The sequence below is a fragment of the Pogona vitticeps genome, chromosome 2 (genome assembly GCF_051106095.1).
Source record: "Pogona vitticeps strain Pit_001003342236 chromosome 2, PviZW2.1, whole genome shotgun sequence".
NCBI lineage: Eukaryota > Metazoa > Chordata > Lepidosauria > Squamata > Agamidae > Pogona > Pogona vitticeps.
In genome coordinates, this window is record NC_135784.1 from 194,764,876 (window position 1) to 194,785,375 (window position 20,500).

Here is a 20,500-nt window from a genome sequence, read left to right on the forward strand (position 1 = left end):
TGTGGCCCCTTCCTTTTGAAACAAGCTTCCAACAGAGGTTCATCGGGCACTTTTCCTCTCATTCAAAGAAATTAATAAAAACAGTATTATTTAAAGTTGCCTTTTATTAGTGCTTTTACTGCCTGAAATGTTCAAATCTGTTTTAATTTGTTTAATTCTGTTCAAAGACAGGGGTTTATCTATTTTATAATATTTGTTCTATGATATTTCGTATCATTCGTTATGTGTGATTTATCCTATTGTGAAGCACACAGAGAGTGTGTGCAGTATGGGACAATATAGAAGCTGAAATAAATAAATAAACTGTTTCCTCTCCAGGCAACACTGTTCTTCACATCCTGGTCCTTCAACCTAACAGGACAATTGCATGCCAGATGTACAGTTTGCTGCTGTCCTATGACAAACAAGAAGGAGGTCTGAAACCTCTTGACTCAGTCCCAAACCACGAGGGCATTACTCCATTCAAACTAGCTGGAATTGAAGGCAACACTGTGGTAAGCAGCGCAGTCCAGTTTATCTTTACCAGAGAGGAAGAAAAATGGTTTGGAAATAATTCATTAGAATGCCCTGATTTTTTTTTTCCAGGAAGCTCCAAAGTATTTACATGGGGCTCTCCCATCTGAGCACTGACCAGAATAAGGCCCCATTTACATTGTGACAAACCATGATTTCACTTTATGGTGTGAAGAAGCAAACTCAAATCTTTTTTCCTCCACATGTCGGGCAACAAAGTTGAAAATTCCACAGTCCTGCTGCCTGTTAGGCTCTATGTTGGGCGCATAGTCTACATGGAAAAAAAGGAGGATTACCTAAACAGAATAGCTTGTAATTTTCTTTGTGAATATGCGAGTTCATACTGTTGTGCGTCTTGTAAAGCAAATGAAATTCCAAGTATTAGCACATTTAGAACACAGAAATGTGTATATGTGTACATCACATGTTAGTGATGGGTGGACCATCTCCTACACTTGAGTTGAAGTCATAAGCATTGTAGAATGATTGATTATAATACAATACCTTGTAGATCAATTCTGAATCCTACATTAGCAGAGGGTTTCTGCATGGGGTGGGAGTTGGATTCTGTGACACTCAAGTCCATTCAAGCATTGGATCTATGATTCTATGGATAATATCCTGTTGGCCTAGTTATGCCAATGTAAACTGGGCACAGACACTGGAAATAATTAATGTAAATTAATTAAAAGCTTTGCACCCTTTTTGTTGGGAGCCTCAGGATGGAGTGGAGCCTTTAATAGTAAAATAGCCACCAGATCAGTTGGTGATATCAGGACTGCTGGCAGCAATTTTTTACTCCCAAAGAGAGCTTCAGAACCTGAAACAGGTGGATAGGATGCTTTTAATTAATTTATAGGTCTATACCAGCCTTGATTTTGAAACTTGGTAATTCCTAGTTATGTCAAGCGAAGCAAAGAGAGACCTTTATCCCTATATCCAGCATTTCCCCTGGCGTGGACAGGACATTTTGCTTTCCTCTGTCCAGCTACTTTACAGAAACAAAGAACAACAATGAATAACATATCCAGTTTCAGGATATTCCTGGTGAGTGTTGAAGTCTAGAGATCAACAGAATGAACTATTCTGGCCTAATGGTAGAGTATACAGATTTTCATCCAGGTTCCAGCAAACAGATGTACACAATCTCTGGTCTAGCATGAAAAATGAAATATTCTGAAACTCAGTGTCATCCTCAGTAAATTCGGGTGTAGAGTCCTGTGAAGAATATAATCAGTATCTGGTTCTCTTTCCCCTTCAGATGTTCCAGCACTTCATGCAGAAACGAAAGCACATATTGTGGTCCTTTGGTCCCATTAACACCATCCTCTATGACCTCACTGAAATTGACTCGTGGGGTGAAGATGAGCCTTTTCTAGAGCTTATTGTCTCAACCAAGAAAAGAGAGGTATTGTGGAACTCAAATCATTTTTAAAAAAATGTATGGAAAGATGGTTACTGACATTACTGAACATGGAATCTGACTGGCCTTCCTAGCTGTTTATGTAACCCACAAAGCCTAAGGAGTTCTTGGTCATCTGGTGAAATGAAGAAGCCAATATATGATTACAAGATTTCATTATATAATTTATACTACAGACCTCAACTTTGTGGCACAAAGTGGAATAATGTAGGTTGTTAATGCTACAGGTGGCAACATGGCTGATCAGGCTAGATGGATTGTGCTTTTCTCTAAGTGAAATAAAACAATAATTGGACTGAATGGTTGTTGTGTAGCAAACATTAGCAGACGGTTGTTCAGTTTGTGTTTGTGGTGATCTTTTCCAGATGATCATAAATAATGAAGTAGAAAAGGCGTAACTTTTATATGGCGGGATTGTGAAAATCTATTTCTGTTTTATTGTGTTCTTACAGAACTCACCAGGATTTACTTCCTGTCCTTATTGGGCAAAATCCTGTTGTGTAAATTTGTGCCCAGCACAATTCAGATAGGGTGCCAGAAACAATGAACTTGGACTAAGGTTCCAATCCCTCTGTTTTAGATTCAAAGGCTTTCTCAGGCTCCCATTTGCCATAGGGAAGCCTTGGGGAGCCTCGAGTGAGGGCGTGTGAAGTCTTCAAAGGTCAACAATTGCTCCTGGATCAGCAGTGGTGATCCTGATCCCAAAAGGGGCACTTGGGCAGTGTTTTTTTGACATCAAAAGACTATTTTTCCACTTTCCTGTCCCAAGGCTTGCAATGGCTTCCCCAGGGCAAAAGGGAACCTGACAGAGCCTGGGAGCCTAAAATTGGGGGGGGGGGGAGAGAGAGAGAAAGAGAGTAAGCTTTTAATCACAAAGTTAAACATTTCTGCCACTAGATCTGAGCTGCAGCAGATGCAATGATGCACTACAGGATTTTGCCCATTGAGTTGTAAGCCTTGTGGTGGGAAGTACTGTACATGAAAGCTCATTCCCCCTTTACAAACATTTCTTAATGTGTACATTTACTTTTTTCAGGTTACATATCTTGGATATTTTTCTTTATTGACTAAATTATGGTCTTGCATATTCTTCAATTGTGCACATTTCTAGGCATTATCATTTTGAAATGTGTATAGCTTTTGTGCAGAATTTTCCGAAATGTTCTGTAAGCGTCACAGATTCATGTGGCAATGTCGGTTTCTTTTCACAGTGGATTTTCTTAAAAGGTATAACAAGGTGACTTTTGATAACAGTGTCAAGTCCAATGAAATTGTTTTCCATACCTAATTTAACTTACATGGAAAGTGTGGTTAATTTTTTTTTTAAGAGAGAAAGGGTCCTTAAACATAGATCTAGAGCTATTACACCAAAGTAAACCTTCTTTCAAACAACAACAACAAAAATCTTTTACAAAAGACTGAAAGTACCTCTGGGATTCTGGGAATATCCAGGACATTTGCATGATTTTGTGGGTAGTCTAGTCTCCATTCCTGGCATGGTAGCATCCTATATTTAGGAGAGAGCTGTATTCTATGACTTTCAAGCTTTTTAATGCATAATCCAGTATTTAGAGTTAGCGACTATCCTGTATTAAGAATGTGGAGCTTACTTTTTACTATTTATACCTAATATTTACAGTGAATCTGCAAGGTGAATTTTTGTATGCATATACCTAGCTTTAGGTTGATTTGGCAGTAGGGCTGCATTCAAACGTTCTTCTGCAGTCTGTTTTTTCTTGCAAAGCAGTTACAGCCTGTTGCACATTGTTCCTGCCCCTCTGATTTCCTCTTGCCTTCTGCTCTTCATTCACTTTATACTGCAGAAGAAGAACAGAATTTGCAACAGTGCAGGGTGGCAGTCATTTATGCTTTGATCCAACTGTTTTCTTTTGAGACTAATAGTTGCCGGCAGAAGCTTGCTGGCTAGCCACAGACAACACTTTAGATTTGGCCCCCAAAAAACTGAAAACATTGAATAACAAGGTCTCCCAGGTTGCAGACTCAGGCAATTTATGTACTATTTATCAGGTAAATAGTACAAGCTTTACTGTGGAAGAAAACAGATGCATTACTTTTTTTTAACTGATCGCATACTGCAAGGCCAATGTGAATCAGCTTGGCCCTTTTGCAGTTCTGAAGCTGAGTTTTCCCTCTTGCTGCTGAGGATTTGTACTTTTTTTAAACCAGAACAGTTTGAACCATGGTTTCCCCATGTGATCAGTTGTTTATTCTGAAAAAGGATGGGGGACATGACTGTGTATAGTATTCTAGTAATGTACAAAGCTGGGCATGATGTACAGTGGTGCCTCGCACAACGGGTGCCTCACACAACGATGAATTCACAAAATGATGCCTTTTTCTGTTAAATTTGCCGCCTCACACAATGATGTTTCCTATGGGGAATTTTCACACAACAATGTCTCTTTTTCGCTCCTGTAAAAGTGTCTTACAATGTTTGGAACCTGTTTTAAATGCTTGCAATGGTTAGCCCACCTCCTGAAACCTATGCAAACTTATTTTGGTGTTGTTCTGACACTTCGTTAATTTGTGGTGATTTTTTGTTTTTCCCCTCATTGAACTCCATGCATTTCAATGAGGGGAAAAACAAAAAATCACCACAAATTAACAAAGTGTCAGAACAACACCAAATAAGTTTGCATAGGTTTCAGGAGGTGGGCTAACCATTGCAAGCATTTAAAACAGGTTCCAAACATTGTAAGACACTTTTACAGGAGTGAAAAAGGACTTCGCAAAGCCATTGAAATGCATTGAGTCGGCTTCAATGCATTTCAATTGGGGAACCGGGTTTCACTCAACGATGTTTCATATGGGGACTTTCGCTCAAGGATGGCAATCCGTTCCAATTGGAACGGATTAACCGGTTTTCAATGCATTCCTATGGGAAATGGTGTTTCACAGAACGATGTTTCACACAATGTTGATTTTTTGGAACCAATTAACATCGTTGTGCGAGACACCACTGTATTGGACAGCAGGAGCACCTACCCCACAATTTTTCTCCCTAGTCAGCCTACTGAGTTTAGCACTAGAATACCTTATCATTGCATTGATATATTAGTGCTAGATCACTTCTGCACAGACAAAGAAAAAAGAAAAAAAAGAAAAACAAATCTATATGAAATAAAGGTCAGATGCAAACACAAGAAACATAGCATTTTTTGGAAGGGACAAAGAGCTTTGTAATGAAAAGATAGAAAAATAACAAATAGTATTGATAATAATAATAAAACAAGTATCTCAGAAGATCATGTTGGGGAGCACTAAATGTATGTATTGATGATGATGATATTTGGGAGTTTTTTTATTTGTAGTCATTAATTTGCCTTTTTAATGATTATATAGTTTGTATTGCAGTTTTGTTTTTCAATAAAAATTTAAAAAATCGATATGAAATAGAAACAACTTTGACAAACTTCAGCAGACTACTGTTTTTTGGTGGTATGTGTGTGTTTGTATGTTATGGAAAACTGCCCTTTTCCCTGATGCCATGTAGCATTCTAAACAGCCCGCAGGCTTCACAGTGAACCGTAACAGGAGAGTCAGGAATCAGCAAAGGGCAGAATCAAAGGAAGGGGACTGCGGGCTGTGGCATAGATCAGACCACATCAGATTGAGGAGCTAGTGTGGGCACTTGGCACCAAAACAATCCACAGTCTCTGTGTGATCACATAGTCCAAACAGAAGTGCAGAATAGGCGGTGAATCAAGCCACAGCAAAGCTAAATCACTCTGATTTTGGTTTGCCTGTATAGTTGGAGCATCAGTGGGAATAGCCAGTTATTCCAAGGATTTGATCACTGATTTACTTAAAACACCCATTTGAGAATAAAAGCATATTGGGGGAAATTTTAAGCCCCTAAACTCTTACTTATGAAAATGGCATGGTTTCCCCAGCATCAAATTCCATCTGTTTAGGGAACAGCTGTACTTAAATGACAGAGCAGCACTGCTCTCTGGGCAAAAGATCCGAGGTGTAATTCCTGCCACTTTCACGTAGGTTGTGAAAAGCTGCTGACTGTCACCCTAGAGAAGATTGGTGCTGTTCACTGTGTATATGACTATGTTATCTCCTTTTGGTAAAAGAGAAATAAATGTTTTATCCTTCAGGCTATAACTTGTCAAATAGTTCCACTCTCCTGGAAAAACAAATTGTTTTCCTATTAAGATCTTGTTAAGCTTATTGAATTGTGTCTGCACTCTTTGACCATCGTCCCATTAAATTCTGTAATGTGTTTATTACATGGGAAAGGCTACACATAAAAATCTACCCACCCCATGGTTTTGCGCAATAGCTGCCATCAACCCGTTGACCTTTACAATTCCTACATATGACATCTCACATGGTTGTAGCCTGTTAGATTTGACCTGCTTGAACCGTCATAAACTGTTTTAGAAATACGTCTACTGAATATAGATGGAACTACATTCACATGTATAGCAATCTCTCTGGCTGGTGAATCACATCACAAACTAAGGTGTGCTCTCCTGGTCATGGTGCTTATATGCACCATGGAAACAGCCATTCTAACTTCATTTTTATGGATTAAACTCCTGTATGTATTTGTCTTATTTGATCTTAAAAGGGAATCGAAATGCATTTTCCCTCCTAGTTCTGAGTCAAAGATGTTGTTACAGAGTATCTTTGCTGACCGCAGGAACCACTCACGGATAATTATAGTTGTACAAGTAATATTATACTTACGCATCTTAACAACTCGCTGAAATCACTGACAAATACATCTCATTGATTGAAGAACTAGTTTACCCAGCATCGTGCCAGTAAAATATTTTACAAGTGTTGAAGAGGGAAAAAAAGAATGGAATCAAGAGACAAGGCCTTTAGAGTGGTTGTGGGGCAAAATCAGGATAATGACCTCTGTGCATTCATAGGAATGCAGAAACTGAGCTGGTCAATGTTAGAGGCTTGGCCAGAAGATGTGGGCCTGCCTTCTGTGTACTAACAAACTTACAGAACACACTATACTGTCTAAATAGGGCTAGTAGGAAGAAGCCAAATGGACAGCGGATAAAGATGTTCATTTTCAGCTCAGCCCCATATTGTGGTCTAGGTTTCTGTTAGATCCCTGGGCTAAAAAGATGGAAGACTAGTGAGTGGGCAATACTGGAATTGAATTGATAGCGAATACATTCAGAGCAGGCAAAAATAATTCTTCATCAAACGTATAAGAACATGTACAATTTGCAGCCTGCTAGTTACCGGTGGTTGTGTAAAGCCATAGAAGAAGGACATTGCCTTCATGCACACCTCAGCATAGAACGTGGTGGCTGGTCATTTTCATGAACATGACGAAGGACTAGATGGGCCCTTGGTCTGACCAAGGACAGCTGTCTTGTGTTCTTATCGAGTGCAAAAAAGTGAGTACGGAGGCCTGGACTTTTAAGTTGTTGTTATATTCAACCCTCGACTTACAAACCTAATCCATTCCAGAAGGATGTTTGTAAGTTGAAAAGTTCATAAGTCAAATCAGCATTTCCCATAGGAATGCATTGTAAACCAATTAATCCATTCCGGCTGTTTTTGGTTCTTAGGTCGAGGGGCAGTTTGTAACTCGAAACATTAGTTCCCATAGGAACTAATGCAAAGCCGGTTAATCCGTTCCTACCTCTAGGGCCAGAATTTTTTTACTTTTTTCCTTTTAACCTTAGGTGACTTAGGTTTTAAAAAAAGGAAAGAAAGGAGGGAGGGAAGGAGGGAAACAGACACCTTTTCAACAGAACACATTGAAAAGCATCTTTTCAGCCAAGACAAGCACCTTCTGGGAAAAACCAAGCACCTTTCAGACAACAGGTCACCTTAAAAAGCACTTTTCAATCAAGACAAGCCAATACAAGCACCTTTGGGGGAAAAGGGAAAGGGAAAAAGGGAGCAGCAAAGGAGGGAGGGAACACTTTTAAAAATCCAAAAATAAAAAAAATAAAAAAAGCCAAAAAATTAAATTAGAGTCCGTACAGCACTGTACCAGGCAATACCATACAGTCTGAAGACTGTCTCCAAATCCACTCTCAAAACGCTGGGAAGAGCGAGGAAGCAGACAGGCACCCTCTTCATTGGTCAACGGTTAACTGAAAGTTCAAATTTCACGCTTTCCCTGCCTCCCATGCATTTTTTTCAGCTTGTAACTCGAATCTAAGTTGGCAAGTCAAGTCAATACTTTTCTATCAGAGCGGTTTGCAAGTGGAAATGTTTGTAACTAGAGCCGTTTGTAAGTCGAGGGTTGACTGTATATGGCTCACTCCATACATTGAAAAAATTCTAGATAGATTATCTCAGTAATCCTTGCAGTACAAGATTGTTGCTCCCTTTGACAGATGAAGGAGGGGAGAGGACGGGGGTTGGAAGAGACTGGCCTGTCCATATCTGCTTTCTGGGCCTTAATGGAGGCAAGGATTTGAAGGAGGGGTGTTACCACTCTTTTTCTTAGCCTCCAACCAATAAATGCTCTTACCATGGTGGTCTCTAAAAGAAACTACAACAAATAGTGTTAATTAGTGGTGATTGCATATATAAATAATGTATAGTAATCTTGTGTTCCTCTGTCCTTCGGGGTTAATACATTAAATGTGTGATTTCATGTCTAATCTGACATACGGTGACCCTTTGCAGGGTTTTCTACATTGAGAATACTCAGAAGTGGTTTACCCTTCCCTTCTTCTGGGGGCAACCTGGGACTGTGCAGCTTGCCCAAGGCCACACAGGCTGGCTCCTCTTGCAGGCACAATGGAGAACTCCCAGCCTCTGGCTCCCCAGCCAAATACTTAACTCACTGAGCTATCCAAGATCACATAAAACATGCTAAATAGTGCAATAAACATTCAGTAAAATGCATGCAGTTTTAAAAGTCCCTTTAAAAAACACCATATTTAAAAACAGAGCAAACACTCAAAGGTTTCAAACACATTGAAACCTTTGAACTTCCTTTGGTACTATGTAGAAGCAGTAATTTTCTTTTAGTGGACTTCAATGGAAGCATCAGATTAGAGTTGCTAAGAGAGTAACAGCTGCTTTACTAGATCTTATTTCAGAGCCCAGGCGATCAGTGAGTGCTAGAACTTAAATGCTATAGTTACATTGAATTATTATGCATAATAATAATACTGCACCATCAAGTCTATTTTGACTTAATGGCAACTCTTTTCAGAGTTTTCTAGGTAGAAAGTACTCAAAAGTGGTTTACTATTCCTTTCTTCTGGGGCACCCTAGGACTGTGCGAGGTTGCCCAAGGCCACATAGGTTGGCTGTTCTCCCAGGGGGAACATTGGGGAATCAAACTCACTGAGCTATCCAGCCAGTATAAAAGTGAATTCAATCCAGGCATTATGCCAGTTTATGCCTTGTACTCATCCTAGATGGAACACTCCAGATTTTTTTTTTTTTTTGAGCTGTAGCAGAAAACAGCCACCTCTCACTGTTGGTTTTCTATCTGCTCAACAGAAAGGGGCTTCCAGTAAGAGACCTAGAGCCATAACAATAGTTTGTCAATTCAGATTCCAAACGATCGTAAGCACAAACCTTGATTTGAGCATGCTCCAAGATTTCTGATTCTAGTTTGATGGAGGACTGCAAACCATCAGTTCTCAGTTTGGATTCTTTCAGAGCTAGAAGGGTTTACTTTTCAGGTAGACATGGATCACAATGTTGGGCAACTCTTCTGAGTTGTAAAAGGCAAGGGCATCATCCAGAAAAAATAGTAGTTAGCCTGTGGCTAAGTTTCATAAGGCCTTTGATTTCTTGTCTCTTGAAGGCAGTTCTCTAGCAGCACATTAGGACCAGTAGGCAGCTGAAAAATTTGCCACTATAGAATTATCAGCAAAGTACATATCACTTAGTTCTTGGTTTCTTAGGGCTTATCCATGCACCAAAGCAATTGCTGGCCATAATAATGAGAAACACGAATACCAGTTTCACTTTCTTGAGTAATTGTTTCCCACCTCGTGTGCTACCTGTGGCTAAGTTTCATAAGGCCTTTGATTTCTTGTCTCTTGAAGGCAGTTCTCTAGCAGCACATTAGGACCAGTAGGCAGCTGAAAAATTTGCCACTATAGAATTATCAGCAAAGTACACATCACTTAGTTCTTGGTTTCTTAGGGCTTATCCATGCACCAAAGCAATTGCTGGCCATAATAATGAGAAACACGAATATCAGTTTCACTTTCTTGAGTAATTGTTTCCCACCTCGTGTGCTACCTTTGGCCATGTACTGTTGTAAATTCTGTATGAAAACGGTTGATCAGATAAATAGTGTTTGTGCTTCCTATAGCAAATTTGATTTTTAAAAGACTGCAATAACAGTCTCTTCACCCAGTGAGCAAACATACCATTTCCCTGCTTTTGTTTTCTGTCTCTTTTTTATTACTACTGTAAAAGAGACTCGAAATCTACCATCTGCAGCAGTACTCTTGCATTCATTTCAAGGAGTCTCACACAGGGGAAGGCTTCACATTGAACTAGACTTGCTGCACATTCTTATTTATTATTGTGCCATCAGTGTAATAAATAAATGCCGGTTCTTCTTGTCTCGAGGAGCTTATAATCTAAATTTTGATAATGGAGTGGTGAACGTCATTATGGGGGAGTAGCAAAGGGATGCATATGAGTAAATAAATAGTGTTTGCTTCTTTTGTTTGTTGCATTTATACTCTGCTTGTGATCTCATAACTGTTCGCCCCACTTTAAGGAGCAAGTTCTGATGAGTTTTTTTGAAAGGAAAAACAATAGCACTGTGTGGGTGTTGAGGTAAGAAGGCTCACATTTTAGGGGAAAATAATAGGGAATGTGTAGAATACCTAAAAACCACCACTCATCTGTTCTGGGCTGCGCCGTTTGTGAACTCAAGCAAGCTAGTTTTTGACCTTTATGCCATTGAAAACTATCTGCCAAACCTATTTCATAACTTATTTTGGTTCAAGATTTCAGGGGGAAAAAAGCTTTGCAGCTATCCCTTTTGTAGAAGTACGGCTCTTGCATCTTCCTCTCTTGAAAAGGCTTGGTGTAGACTGCCTTGTGACCTGTCGCTTTCTTCTTACAGGCTCGTCGTGTCCTAGACATTACGCCAGTGAAGGAGCTTGTGAACCTGAAGTGGAACACATATGGACGCCCTTACTTCTGTTTCTTGGCGTTATTTTATATCCTCTACATGATTTGCTTTACTATGTGCTGTGTCTATAGGCCTCTTAAAGATCGTCCAGACAACCAGACGGATCAGCGGGACATCACCATTTTCATCCAGAAAACACTGCAGGTATGCTGCGTTACAAATCTCAACAGAGATCTGTACATAAGTGCACACATCTCTCGGTCTATGCCTAAAGCAAAATGAGGATGCTTCCTCCTTACACTGAGTATTTTTTTTAAACAAGAGGAATAATTTAAAAATGAAACCCCCTACTTTACCAGCTCAGGAGCTTAATGCTTCATTCTTATTTGAAGGTGTCAAAGCCACCCAGGGCCCTGGCCATATAGTTTATCTATATTTTCTCAATGCTGTCCCTAGCTTATTTTAAAAGTTGTTAATTAAGGCATCGTACAATTCCCCCAACACGTAAGAATGTATGTTTTTAAAATAATTTAAAAAGCAAAGAAAACAGAATATAAAGAAAAACAAAAACCTAAATGTAGCAAAAAGTTTCCATTTCTTTCATGCATCTTTAAGTTGGTCTTTGGAATGGAGAACCTCAGATTCTCTATTGCCAGTAGGCCGGTTGTTATTGTTGTTCAGGATCAATACGGCATCAATGCAGTGAGGTTGAGAAAGTCCCTGCTACAAACGCTACCAGCTCCTGTTTCCTGAAATTGAAGGATCTGAAAGAAAGACTGTCCTATTTATCTGAAATCTCAGAGAAGATGTTATACATTACCACATCATAATGCAGAAGGAAGATATATGATTTTATAAATAAAATTCCATGCGGAAATCATGAGGGTACTGAGAAGGCTTCAAGCTTAGCCTTCTTTTTGATAGGTTATTTTTCTGTATTGCAGAAATGTTCATTTGCTTTAATGGAAGGGCATTCCATTGTGCCTAAAGTGGTATACAGTCCTGAAACAGTTTTAAGGTCTATATGAGAAGATCCTATCCAAAGGTTCTTCCTGTGTAGATACCACCAGATCTAATTCCCCTGCCCTTACTTGTATCACTGTTTCCCCCCGAAGATTTTACTTTGATCCTGTTTGTTCATTAACTGATGGTACTTTTCTGTTTCTAGGAATCATATGTTACATATGAGGATCAGCTCAGGTTGGTGGGGGAGCTGATCACAGTGATAGGAGCTCTGGTGATTTTGCTTCTAGAGGTAAGGGGGAAAAAACAAATTATACAGTCCAAATCTTACTTGAAAGAAGGCATTGTGAAGGAATTTGTTGACTTGTTACATTGTAAAGGGATTCATTGACTCGTTGGCCATGATTGTATAATTAATTAAAATATATTAATTTATATTCAGTGTTAAAATTTTATTCCACTGATTCAGTGGAACTCATATTTTAAAAGAATTTTCATTTCAGTGCATGTTCAGCCAGAACATTTCCATTCTAATTGATGCCATCTTTGCAGATTCCAGATATTGTGAGAGTTGGAGCCACTAAATATTTTGGACAAACCATCCAGGGAGGACCTTTCCACATCATTGTGTGAGGCTCTAAATTTTTTCAAGCTCACAGATTCATCCTCCTTTTCTCACAGATTTCTCTCTCTCTCTCTCTCTGTTTGCTCTCTACCTTTCCCCTTCTTTACCAACTGGTTCTACTCTTGCCTCTCTGGCTTTCCTTCTTTGCAAGCCTATGTTTCAGAATGAGAACTCCCCTGGTTCTCTGAAGTTAAATTTCATAAACCTAGGCTGGAATCTTATTGCCCCATAGATTGCATGTGCAACACTCCATTGCATGCAGAGCTAGTTCCCCCCCCCCCAGGGGGGAATGCCTAATGTCAGCCCCAGGAACTTGAAGTAAGTGGTGAATATTACACTACCGGCCTCAGGTGCTTTTTCCTTATGTTGATGTATCCGAGGAATTTCAAGGGGAACTAGAAAAATCTCTCAAAAAGGTTCAGTGTTTTGTTTTGTTTCGTTTTTACAAAAGTGAAATTTGAATTTGGAGGTTCCTCCAAATTTCTATGGGATTTTAAAAGAGATCAAAGAGGGCCCAAAAAGCATAGCAGAAAAATGAATGAGTGCAGAGTAGCAGAAAACAACTTGGGGAGGTTTTATTAGGAATCAGCTAGTTTGTATTTAACATGTTCTCAGACAAAAGGCATAGGGTGATACCAGATAGAAGTTTCATCTTTGTGACAGCTGCCTTCCACTTTGTTACCTCAGGGGCCCACAGAGCTACTTCCTTCTTGTTCTTCCTTCCTCTTTTTACCTTGTATAAATGGCTCTCCTTGGCCGCATATCTATTTTCTTGTCAGCTTCTCAGAAATGTTATGTTTCACCATAAGGAAATCAAGAGATTCTACTGGGCAACAGGTGGAATGGGCTGCTTGTTACCTCCACACCCAGATTTCCACCTGAATCTTTTCTGTGCTTGGCCTTGGCTTACTTCTGCCTCCTCCCACAGTTTTGGGTCCCTTTCTTGCCTTCCAGAACCTTAACTTGGTGAAAGCAAATCTCGAACTCAGACACTTTTCTTGAGAATCAGTTCTCCTGCTCAGTTCTTTGACAGAGTGGTGTTTTGTTTGTTTTTGTTTGTTTGTTTGTTTGTTTGTTTGTTTTTAATGTTGTCTTGGGGATAAACAAAATCCCTGCATGATTTCATCATTGGCATCTCATGGTATCTGCCCATCCTTGTGATATTAAAAAGAACCTCTGAACCAGACGAAGCATACCAACAGACAAATTAGTGACATTTAGAAGTTATATACATTTTAAGACATGTGTATTTCTATCTGTGACACTCCCCCCCCCCCCGGGTATGCTTTAAAGAAAAGTGTCTGAACAATCAGACATGCAACAGAAACCCTTTTTTTATTTTCCAGTGACCAATCATAGTTGCTGTCAGGTTGAGAAACCTTGTATTATGATAAAACTCATATGTAAAGGGAACTGTGCTTCTGAGAGCATGTGAACTGTATCACCTAGTTCTGCCCTAACTGTTACTGGCAAATGCTCCTAGAGGTATTGTTGACTCTGGTTTACACTTTCTTAATCATACAATTTCCATTACAGTATCACATATGCATGTATGATCCTGGTGATCCTGGTAATGCGCCTCACAAGCACCTATGGAGAAGTGGTCCCTATGTCCTTTGCCCTGGTGCTCGGATGGTGTAATGTCATGTATTTTGCAAGGGGGTTTCAGATGCTTGGTCCCTTCACCATCATGATACAGAAGGTAAGAGTATTATGTGAGTTTATTAGAAATTATAGATAAATAAAATGAAAAGGCAAATGTTGAGGCAGGTTTCCTTCCAAAGACTTCTCCTATTTTTGTAAAAGGCATTAAGTCCCCAACCATGGCAAGATCAACTCAGAAAAGGTTCAGCAAATGCCTTAAATACCAAACAGATCCATGCACCTTCTAAGAGTTACCAACATCTTATCATTTGCACAAATCTGGAAGTGGCATTTTGAGGATAGCTGCAGCCCTACAAATCCATATAGCAACCTTTCACTGAATTTAAATGCCCAGAGATTACTGAATGGGGAATAGCCCAGCTATGAAAAAGCTAGAGAACTCACTTTTTTCCTTTCTTTCTTCTCTGCAGATGATATTTGGCGACTTGATACGCTTCTGTGGGCTAATGGCTGTTGTACTTCTTGGCTTTGCATCAGGTGAGACTGAAAGCAGTGGGTGAATTGTTAGGGTCATTAAAAAAAACTAGTAAGAATGTTTTTAATTTTGAGAATAGAAACTCTTTGCTTGTGTTGTGTTAAACTTGGGTAGAGATGGGCAACTTATAATCATTCATACTAATTTGGGTTTTCAGTTTTAGGAATCAGCTAAACTCTAAAGCAACCTGTTTAGGGCAGATAGTAGTAGGAGTCCATTAAGACCTGGAGAGTCAAAGGATTGCTCACTTCTGATTTCTCCAATGGAAAATCTCAGATGTTTTCACCATAGATTTATCTATGACCTCTTTTCATATAGGCCTTTTTTTGGTTATTGTTCAATTCCAAAGCATGTATCTCTACACTTTTACTATTTCTAAATGTATAGCAGTGGCTCTCAAACGTCGCTTTGGAGAGCCATGGTGTTCTTTGAAAGCTTACTCAGATTCTCCAACAAGATAATCAGTATTAGCTGAAAATGCTACCCCAAAAAACAGGTCACTAGTCATTCATAATCAACTTTTCCATGCAGTGCTCAGCCACAGGGAAGTACTGGGCACCTTTTCAGAAACATGAGGAAATAGTTTGGCTAAGTAGCTCTGATTGGTGTCCTCCGAGGTAATCTAAGAATAGGAAGGAAACTGCCTCACTCTAGAAGATGGCATGAATACTCAAAAGCAGACAAAACAGGCTGAATTCTGTAGAGCATAGTTGTCTCCTCTCCTTCTGGTCTTTTACTAGGTTTGTGCTTCTTCCTTTTTTTTTTAAGAGCCCATCCAATCTTTTCCCACCTCTTTAACATTCTTGGGCAACCAACAACTCTCTCCTCTTTTCAATACTGTATTCTCTTATTGTGCAATTCCTCCACCATATTTTTCCCCTCCTCACTCCAGCCTGGCTCATGTGTCCATTTTGCCCAAGAGGTTGCTTAGGATAGAGACTATCTCAGCCACTGGAACTGCAGGCGAGGATGCTAGGAGGCACAAAATGCTTGGGTACTTGGAGTTGTAGATGGTCAAAATCTGTGACCCTGATGTATCTTGTTTCAGTGCCCCCCCTCCATCTGGTGTAAAACCCCACTCCTCCTCCAGCAAAAATTGCTTGGTGTAAGGCCGTGCTTCTGAGTGCTAAAGAGACTGTACAGGCATCTCAGAAACGCTAGCAGGAATTTACAGTGGACCCTTGACTTACAGATGGCTCGACTTACAGACTTTTCGAGTTACAGACTTCTCTGGCTGCAAAATTTAGATTTGACTTGCAGCCAGAGAATCGACTTACAGACCAGAAAAAAACCAAAATGGAATAAAAATAGAATAAAAACCACTGGTTATGGGATTAATCGGTTTTCAGTGCATTGTACGTCAATGGAGATTCGACTTACAGACTTTTCGACTTGCAGCCACCGTTCCAATATGGATTAATTCCTTAAGTAGAGGGTCCACTGTACTGTTGTGGTTAAAGCACAGGTTCCCAGGACTGATCCCCTCTCCTAGGCTGCAACAACCCTGGGCACACTTAACACAGGATATGTTCCATTGAACTCAAAGAGATTTCCTTCTGAGAAAACATTAATAGACCTGTGCTGTAAGCAAATGAAGCCTGTAATCCTATTCAAACTGTGTTTAATAAATGGGATTACACTGTGAAGGAAAGCTGAATATCAGTGGCTTGGGAGGAGTCTATTAACCTTCTAGCGCTGAGTGTCTCTGTGGGTAAAGAAATTATAATATGAAAAGGTACTCTGAGTATATGAAAAGTTCGTTTCCTTTAAGTAATTCTAACAATCCAGCAATTGTGAACGATATGCTATTTATCAATAGGGTTCCCTCTTTGGGAACCCCAAGGGATGTAGGGCACTGAGGCAAAGGGAATCGAGAAGGATTGGAGCAGAGAAAGTGGGCCAGAGGTGAACAGTCAGGTTGAAGTAAACCTGACAAAGGGGTATTAAAGTCCTGCGCTGCTTACCAGCAGAAAGTGAAGAAGCAAGGTGACTGAAAACTATATGTCAGTAAGAGAAATGAGAAGGCATAGATTTACCTCTGAAACACAAGATAGGGATGGAGACAATGAAAAGTTCCCCAGGAACTGGAAAATGTTGTTTGTACTCTTAATCATTACACTTGTCATTTCCTGTAGCTGATCTCTGGTTCTCTTTGCTTCATCATCAGCTTTCTACATCATCTTCCAGACAGAAGATCCCACGAGCCTAGGACAGTTCTACAGCTATCCCATGTCCCTTTTTACCACCTTTGAACTGTTCCTTACCATCATTGATGGGCCTGCCAATTACGACGTGGACCTTCCCTTCATGTACAGTGTGGTGTACTTTGCTTTTGCCATCATTGCGGCTTTGCTTATGCTCAATCTACTGATCGCCATGATGGGTGACACCCATTGGCGTGTGGCAAATGAACGGGATGAGCTTTGGCGGGCACAGGTGAGAACGTCGTTCTTGCGGAACCAGAACGAATGAGCAGAGTTGCATGGGGAAAAGTTGTCATTGTAGACATCACTTGTCACTTGAGCCATATTTTAATTGCAGCTGCGAGGTATTTTAATTGGCATAACAACCAGTCAAACAACTCTGAGAACTGGGGTTCTCTAAAGGGAATTTTGAATATATAGTGTAGAGGTAAATGGAAGATTCCAGAGCTCAGATCTGTGAGCAAATCATTCCCTTGAACTTAGCTGTGGCTATTCAAGGGCGAAGACCTGGCACTGTGCATATGCTTAAAAGAATTAGGTTCAAGCAGTGAAAAAACTCTGGAGATAAGCTTGAAGGTCTGCGTCCACCAGAAAGAAGGCCCCTTTGAACAAGGCGGAATTAACTTCTAAGTAAACAAGGGTAGTAACATGTTGAACAGTATTTTTGTATTAAAGGAAAATGTACTTTTAATAGCCAGAAGGCAAAAATACAAAATAATATTGAAGCATTTCACTGAATATTTGCAGTTAAAACCAATATGGAGCCATTTCAGGAATATTCCACAAATTTTGTTCAGTTTGAACCTTCTAAGTCTGCAATTTCTGTGAATGCACAATATTTGCTCACCATGTTTAAAATCAATCAAATCTGAAGAGTAGCTTAACTCCGTTTATATGAGTTGTAAAAAGGTGGAGCTCCTTTATTTTTTTTAAAGGAGACAAATATACAAACCCAATCCAAACACAAAGTAGTTGCCACAGAGAATTTTTTCTGAATTGGAAGGGCCCCAGTTCTGTGATGAGTTCGTGTAACATCATGAGGCTTCTCCAGATTTTTCGCCACAGGAAACCTCAACCACAAGGAAGAAATGTTCAAGGGCATTTATGCTGCTGAGATCTCTTTTGAATTCTCCCAGAAGCTTGTGTGTATGTGACTGCAGCTGGAAGAAGGCTGAACCACAAAGTAGGCACTTGGACATGAGCACCTGCCAAGATTCCCAATGTGAAAATTCTAATAGATGCAGATTTCAAATACAAAAGTGTGCTTCAGCCCTTCCAGACCATATCCAGGACTACCAAGATAGACTTCCAAGTTCTTTAAGTTAACTAATTAGATTAGCTAATTCTAAACTCTAAAGCAACATGAATTCACAAATTGAACCATATTAGAAGATCAGATGCTTTATTTTAATTGATTCAAAGTTAGTGTAATGTGTAGAATATTGTAAACCTTTGCTGATTTCATTCTTGTGGATGAGAATGGAAAATTCTAAAGGTTTTCTCCGTGCCTGGTGAGATTATAGGAATTGTGGTGACTTTTTCACATTTCAGCACTTTTTTTTGTGAACAATCCATGCATTTGTTCTTTGTGCAAATATATAAATCTACAAAAAAAACCCTTTTTGATTCTATCCAGATAACTTTATAATTTGTACAACAAAATACAGGCTTTTTTTTTCTGGAAAAAATTTTTTTACACACAAACAAAAGGGATGTGCTAAAGCTGCTGTTGATGAGAAAGAATTGCTAATCATTTTGCTTGCACACAGAAGAGGAAAAACAAACATGATTTACTATGTTTTAATAGGGTAACTGGATGTCACTCATCCTTGTCAAGGATGAAATAAATTTCACATATCCATGACATCCTTAGGTCGGAGTTTACTCAGTGGCTATAGAATTCTTGTGTATTGGAAATGTGGAAGGGCAGGGCAGATAAAATGGGATGGAGGATCTTAGCAGAGAGTATGTCTGGCGAGCTGGAAGCCTAAACTGGGTCATTCCACATGGCAGCATTTTATTGCAGTTTCCAGTTTTAAGATAAATAAGCAAAACTGCAGAACAGTAAATAACAGATAAATAAAATTATTGCACTTATATTTACAAATAAGTAAAAATGTACAATTTGAGATCAACTAAACATAGCAATGTACCTAAGAGATGAAACCTGGCATTGTGTATTGGGTAAGAGTATCAGACTAGGGCTCAGGAAAGCTGGGTTCAGATCTCTGCTCCGCCATGGAGACTTGCTCTGAGATGACAATGGTCAGCCATTCCTTGAACATCTCATGTATGCTGAAAACCCCACTAGAATCTCTGTAATTTAGGAGCAAATTGAAGGGAATGCAAAAGAGACTCAGAACGTCTAGCTAGACTTAGGAATATGGATCTGACCAATCATTACTATTTTTTAAAAAAAGACTGGTCTGATGACATTTGTTTTTCATGCAGGTTGTGGCCACTACAGTCATGCTTGAGCGGAAGCTGCCACGGTGCCTCTGGCCTCGCTCTGGTATCTGTGGACACGACTATGGGCTAGGAAACAAGTGGTTTCTCAGGTGAGTCTCCTTAGGCTAGGAGTGAGCAACCTCCTGGGGTCTAGGAGCAACGCAGAACCATCTCTGGAACCGGGAGGGTCATTTGACACACCTCACTCCCAAAACATTTTGGTTACTTTGTTTTAAAACTGCAAAAGCTTCTTTAGTGACCAAAAGAACCCACACTTGTTTGAAGTCAGGGAGCCATGGGTGGGAAGAACCTTCAGAACATGTCAAAATCACCCTCTTGACCCCTAAGGGTTACAAGGCAATTTTTGAGCCAGATAAATTGGGGGTGAGTATGGAGTGATGCTGGAGAGGCCCATGGAGGCCTGCAGACCACATTTGGTTACATGTTGTCCACAACTGCTTTAGAGACATATATTGCCAAGCATAAATGAGTGTTAAGATGGAGCAGTTGCCACCAGTTAACCATCTCATGGGCATCTGTGAGAGGGGATCATAGGAAGCTGCTTTACATCCATTCACAATGGACAGAGATTGACATGATAGTTGACTTGAACAGTTGAATTAGAACTGAAAGCGCTTGGGTATTGGTGACACGTGATTCCGGGAGACTTTTGTGTTTGAAGAATCAGACTTCAAAGCAATCCCTGAAGAGCAATCACAAAACGAAGCAAGATAATTTGGAAATTACATGAGGTGGGAAAAGCAGCAACACTGAAATAAGGTCCACAGTTAAGAAACTCCTTCTAATGATGGATTTTCTGCAGTGTCTGTTTCAGTTTGTCAAGCTCAGCATTCTTTTTGCTGCTTTCAAATGGTTTCAGGTACAGTTTTCCCCAGCTTGAAGCTTAGCTTGTCCAAGCCTTTCCTTGTCTGGGGTTATGATGGGTTATAAAGAGATCTAGAAAGGCTATAAGCTGAACTTGAACTAGAGGATATAAATGAAAAAGATCTGTTGATCAACAAAAGCAAAATGGTTGGGTTTATCAGCTTGTCCAGTGCTGAGCCTTCAACCTGCCTGTCAATCATAGGCAACATTGTTTGCCAATTGT

At 39.8% G+C, this 20,500-nt stretch overlaps 1 protein-coding gene across 1 annotated transcript in view; it reads left to right on the top strand.

Annotated features, from left to right (window-relative positions):
* Positions 1–20,500, top strand: part of TRPV5 (transient receptor potential cation channel subfamily V member 5) — a 50,514-nt gene that overhangs the window by 21,447 nt on the left and 8,567 nt on the right. Inside the window, exons 6-14 of the mRNA XM_020811534.3 lie at positions 319–494; positions 1,775–1,921; positions 11,004–11,216; positions 12,181–12,267; positions 12,528–12,604; positions 14,137–14,302; positions 14,676–14,742; positions 16,908–17,176; positions 19,396–19,502. Coding sequence (XP_020667193.3) covers positions 319–494; positions 1,775–1,921; positions 11,004–11,216; positions 12,181–12,267; positions 12,528–12,604; positions 14,137–14,302; positions 14,676–14,742; positions 16,908–17,176; positions 19,396–19,502 — 1,309 coding nt within the window. The remainder of the gene's footprint in view (positions 1–318; positions 495–1,774; positions 1,922–11,003; positions 11,217–12,180; positions 12,268–12,527; positions 12,605–14,136; positions 14,303–14,675; positions 14,743–16,907; positions 17,177–19,395; positions 19,503–20,500) is intronic.